The sequence below is a fragment of the Limulus polyphemus genome, unplaced genomic scaffold (genome assembly GCF_000517525.1).
Source record: "Limulus polyphemus unplaced genomic scaffold, Limulus_polyphemus-2.1.2 Scaffold399, whole genome shotgun sequence".
Taxonomy (NCBI): domain Eukaryota; kingdom Metazoa; phylum Arthropoda; class Merostomata; order Xiphosura; family Limulidae; genus Limulus; species Limulus polyphemus.
In genome coordinates this window covers 32,182-38,219 of record NW_013666009.1, presented here as the reverse complement: position 1 = coordinate 38,219, position 6,038 = coordinate 32,182, and the positions used below count along the sequence as shown (strand labels likewise).

Genomic DNA, 6,038 nt, shown 5'->3' with positions numbered 1-6,038 from the left:
TATATCAATTCATGTGAATATGACTGAAAAATTTCTTTTTTTTTCTGAAAAGGTGGTGTCTAGCTACTTGTAACCACGCTGTGTACATCATGTATATGGGAAGTGTAAGGTGGAGAAATGGAAAAGATAAAGTTAAATTAAAGATAAATTAAAAGAGGGATTGATAGTGCCTAATTTAAAAATCAAACTTTTTTCCAGACATTTTGTTTGCATTACACTTGAGAGAGTAAATATGAGTCCAAGTATGGATAATTCAGGGATGCAATGTGAACAGTTATTAAAGTATCTACCTGTGGGTTTTGTAATATCATTATTTCTTAAATAAAAGAGATGCAGCGACATGTTTGACCAATGTATAACATTCAACATTTTTTACAGAATACACAATATATCCGGATGGCTGAAATGCACATGAATGAATGTTGTATTTTGAATTTTCCATTGAGTCCGTATATTGATACTGTATTGTTAACATACTGGCAGATGACGTGTTTCTTTTTGTGGCAATAAAATGTATCAAGGTTCATACTAGTGGTAGATTTCTGAATGATACTGTGGACTAAAATGTTTTGACACTTTTATCAGTCATTTGTGTTTCACTTGCATTGAGATAGATTCATAGAAGCAACACCTAATCTGCCATTCTGCATAGATATTGCCTGATCTTCCCGAGACAGAAGTTGCAGAGAGATCGACATCAGGAGTCTACATAACATCAGCAAGAGAGAACTTTTACTAGATTCGATACCTCTCATACAATTGCCCTTTTCCAACTTCTACCTACAAAAATGATTTTTTTCAGTAAGTAACATTTCTTTAGACTCATTTAACTTAAGCTAAAGTAAGAACAATATCACGTTAGAAAAAACAGAAACTACGCAATAGAATCTTATAGTTATGATAACAAAATTCATTCTTTTTACATACTCTATGATACTTTCAGGTTAACCTGATTTCCTACATGAGTATTAGGTAAATCTGCTTTATAATGGCTTCTGTCAGATCTACAATGTCCAGTGCACCAATCTTCTCACCTGTGACTCATATGCTGCAGCTAGTGGGAGAATAAATGATCAAACCAAAATTAAATATCAAAGTCTAAAGCCAAGAGAAGGCTAGGGAAAAGCACCTAACATTCCAATTGGAGGAGGTTTCATCAGTAGAATAAGCCACCATGGTATTGTATATACCTTCCATGGGACCACTATTCATCCTCTGTTCCAGCAGAACCTTTCTGGACCTGTGCGATTCATGCTTGAAGAAGTCACTCTTTGGATTTGGCATTACCACCAACATCTTTCTGAGGGGCAACTCTCAGTGGCAGATATCAAGCAGTGTTTCAGTATGAAATGAATGAACTATATTCTTTGATTGCAAATTGATTTAAAAAAAGCTGTGATGGTTTATTGATCAAATGACAAACTGGACCAAAAGGACATTGCAACCCATCCTTTACAAGTTATTTAGAGTGTTTTGTAGTGTTAAGATATATGTTTATTTCAATACATATATTTGAATAAATACATGTTACACATGTGTATGAAAGTTACACAAAGGCATTCATGAGTGTTGTATGATAAGAATGAATCAGTCACACTGAGGACACAACTTTCAAACAACATACGAATGAAAATCAAGGATTTGATCTGGATGTTAAGACTTTGAGACATGAAGTAAGCTGTAATTGTTGACGTATAGTCATTATTTGATGATACAGTACATGTCATACTTTCAATGATGCTGATAAGAAAATGTTTCAGTTTTGACACTGAAATATTTAGTGGGCAATAGATTTTCATAGAGAGGGGTTAATCTCATATTGTTTGGTTCCGTGAATCAAACAACCTCCTTTCAACCATCAAATGTAGTTTTTGTTGACACACGATTCGACTTGAAACCCCGATCAGGGAAGCCTTCCCCAAGAGAGAACAACTTGTTTCTGTCTTCTTTGAACTTCAGAAGGCTTATGAGGTTTTGGCATTTTGCGGGACCTCCATTCATATGGGTTACATGGCCAGTTGCCCGTTTTTACTCATAATTTTTTACTTGACAGGCGATTCCAAGTCTGTGTGCGTTCGACCCTTTACCGTTCTTTCACACATGAAATTGGAGTCCCTCAAGGTTGTGTCTTGAGTTTCACTCTTTTCAGTGTCAAGATTAATGCTATCACTGAACAACTTCCTCCTTCTTTTGCAAATGGCCTCTAGGTCGAGGACTTCCAAATTTCTTGTCGGTCATCGAGCATGAGATTTATTGAGCAGCAGCTACAGACTGCTCACAATTGCTTGTTGAAGTGTACCACAGCAAACAGTTTTACCTTTTCTTTCTCCAAAACCGTTTGCATGCACTTTTGCCACCAACATAGTTGAAAACCTGACCCCAAACACTGTCTTGGTGATTTTGTTCTTCCCATGGTTCCTGAGGCAAAGTTCTTGGGACTTAATTTTGACCATAAGCTTACTTTCATTTCTCACATCAAGCTGCTATGCATCAAGTATACAAGGGCACTGAACATTCTCTGTGTCCTCTCTTCCACTTCTTGGGGAGCAGATCGGTATTCTATGTTGAAGATGTATTGTTCCCTTATACTTTCCAAGCTGGACTATGGGTCTCTGGTTTATGGTTCTGCCAGACCCTCTGCCTTGCATATGTTGGACCCTGTTCAGCATCTGGGGCTTTGGCTCTGCATGGGGCTTTCTGTACTTTGCCAGTCCAGAGCTTGTACACCGAGTCCCACGAACCTCCTCTTCACCTCTACCATTTGCAACTTTCTGTGCAATATACTAGCTTCTATCCTTACCACAACATCCAACCTGGGGTTGTGTCTTTCTTCCTCAGTGGGCTATACTCTTTTGGAACAGATGGTCTGTCATTCATTATTTTGGCCTGCATATCCAGGCACAGCTGGCTGAATTGGATGACGTTGCTGAGTCTGAGGATCGGCCTATCCCACCATGGCTTATTACCACCTCCACATTTCCTTGAGTCATCTGAAGAACGCCGATACTCCCAATTGAAAATACTGTCCTTTCTTTGCCGAACATCTTTCAAATCATTCTTCTGTTCCCGTTTTCATGAATGGTTCAAAATCAGATGACTAAGTGGGCTCTGCCATTGTTTGTTGTGGCTCAATGGCTGCTCACAGGAACCCCTCTACAGTTTCTGTGTTCAATGCCGAGTTGTATGCCATTTCTCTTGCCTTGGATCATGTAGAAGCTACACAGTACACTGACTGTACTATTTGCACAAACTCTCTCAGCTGTCTACGGCCCTGGAATCGCTTAACGTTAGTTCTCACCCTCTTCTTGTCGATATTCAAAAACTACTGACCCATTTTTCTTTATCTTCTATTTCTATCCAGTTTTCTGGATACCTGACCATGTCGGTATTCGCGGGAACGAGTTTGCTTGGTCCATCTGCTGTGGTACAGTCACAGTCGTGTCTGTCCCATATATGGACTATGGTCCTATGTTCAAGGCTCGGACTCCCGCCAGTTGGCAGTCGATTTGGAGTGAGCAACGTCATAACAAGTTTTTCCAGATCAAACTTTCTGTTGTTCTTTGGCCGTCTTGTTTCCATAAGGATCCAAATGAGGAAGTTGTATTGGCTAGGCTACACATTGGTCACAGTTTTTAAACTCATCGTTTTCTTTTATCTGGGACTGATCCATCAATGTGTGGCCTTTGTGACACTCACGTCACAATAGCCCACGTTTTACTGTCGTGCCGTCGTTACGAGTGTGAGCGGCAGCACCATTTTAGACATGTACTTTTTACATTACATTGGATGGTGCCATTGGCGATGATAACACCGTCCAAGTTGATTGTGTTTTTATTTTTTACGGGTCATTGGCCTTTTTAAATCTATTTAAGATTTTTGTACATTGTTTAGCTTTTAACTTGTTTTAACATTTTTCAAGAGTTTAATTTGTATTTTTATGTTTATACTAGGTGTTTGGCGCAGATAGCCCCGTTGCTTTGCGCCATAAAACACTGACCAATCAACCAACCAACAATATAATTTTCTTGGACCACATGAAAAATTTAAACTCTGGGGATAGTATTATTTTGAAATATTTGTTCTGTATCATTAAACATTAGTTATTTTCTTCAAGTAACTGTATTAATGGTAACTAGTATTTTGACTTGTTTGTCCTTGTCTTATTATTTGAAATTAATTAATCTTGATTAAAGAATATTTCTCACCTTGTATTTTTGAGTTTGATGTATTTAACATTCATTTAATTTAGTGCGAAAGCTCTTATTTTATTTTGTATTCTTAATCTTATGTAAATGGTTTATCTTGTGTTTTGGAATGCTTTCTTTTTTGTATTTAATTTAAGTCTAAAGGAATTACTTTGTATATGATGCTTTAAGGTGCTTACTTTGCATTATTGATTTTGAAGGATATGTTTGTATTGTGCTAAATATATTTTGAAGAGTTATGTTACTATTCTCCCAGAGGCACAGCAGTATGTCTACGGACTTACAACGCTAGAATTTGGGTTTCGATACCCGTGGTGGGCAGTGCACAGATAGCCAATTGTGTAGCTTTGTGCTTAATTCCAAATAAGTTTGTTACTATACCATATTTATCTCAATTACAAGGTCAATTTATTTTTTAAAGCTTTAATATCTGTTTCGTCTGTTTATCATTTATCGTGCTGTGTGTTTCAGGGCGAGAGTAAGCTACTTTATTTTTGGAACAAAACATGTTTTTTTTTAAATTGGTTTTATGTTCTAAAATTAAGAATGGCCTGAAGCTAAGGAGTTGAGGGAAGGTGTAGTATACAGTCATGCCGTGTGTTTTCTATCCCCTCATGTAATATGATTTTTTCTCATAATTTTTTCATATACAGTGTAAATAGTTTGAATGTAGAAAATTCATTAAGGAAGTAGCTAAGTTTTTTTTGCCGTAGTTATGTATTGAAGTGGTTCGTTGAACTATGGTGCCACATGCACTTTTTCGTGGGGATTATTCCTGTAAACATGCTATATGTAACTACTAACAATATGGGGATGGCAAATACACATATGTTCCCTAAGAAGAACGACATTATTGTTCCTTGTATTTAATGTTGTGTTTTCTCAATCTGGAAAATGCTTACACTTCTATTTCTCTGAGAATTATCTCCAATAAAGGCATATAAACACACTTTTCTTAATTTTGTTTTTGGGAGTTTTAAATAAAGATTGGTTCACTGTGTTTTATATTCTGTACTGTCTTTTTCTTTGCTTTGAAACCAGTTGAGGTCAGAGAATTTAGACTTATTTTTGTGATTTTTTTCTGCCAAACCTCCATTTATTCTGTGGAACCTACACAATTACTCTTGAGGGAAATAAGTGCATCTGAGAATATTACAACTAATAGACTAGAGGAAAGGCATCTAGTCAAGAGATCGAACTTTTCAACTCTTAAGCTACTCCTCTCTAACTGAATGAGGGGAATTAACCATCACTTTTAAAAGGCACCCGTGACCTCAAAGTTTAGAACATACTTTGTATCGAAGTAACATAAACCATGAGCTCTCAGATTCATAGTCTTGAAACACTAACCATTAGGGACATGTTCACCCAAGAAAAACACACATATATGGCTGAGAATGCTATTTTGCCATTTCTGCCGATTTATATTTACACAACATGTACATATACAGAAACATAGTAGAAATTTAAAAATCTTTGGAGGCAGAATGAAATTAAGTGGTAAGCCATACTTGGGTATCCATATCATGCCCTATTGGAAAATGTTTGTAGCTTTCATTGAAACTGGCACATTTCGATTGTATCTGAGGCTATTTTTGCACATTTATATATGTATTACACAAATATGGGTGTAATCAGTCATGCTACTTCCTCCTCTGATTCGGTTCATGATATATGTTAATTATGAATAGATATCACAAAATAGCTCTACACATCCTGTTTAAATTCTCCGTTTGTGCAAGTAAGATAACTACCGTATTTTTCGGTGTATAAGACGCACTTTTCTACCCCAAAATTTGATGTCAAAATCTGCTTGCGTCCTATACACCAAAG

General features: G+C 36.7%; 1 protein-coding gene across 1 annotated transcript in view; it reads right to left on the bottom strand.

Moving 5' to 3' along the window:
- Positions 1-3,315: 3,315 nt before the first annotated feature.
- The window catches only part of LOC111085453 (lactoperoxidase-like), a gene marked incomplete at its 5' end in the record, with an annotated part of 21,502 nt that continues 18,779 nt past the window's right edge, over positions 3,316-6,038 (bottom strand). The window contains one exon of the mRNA XM_022384075.1: positions 3,316-3,612. Within this exon, the coding sequence (XP_022239783.1) occupies positions 3,316-3,612 (297 nt within the window). The remainder of the gene's footprint in view (positions 3,613-6,038) is intronic.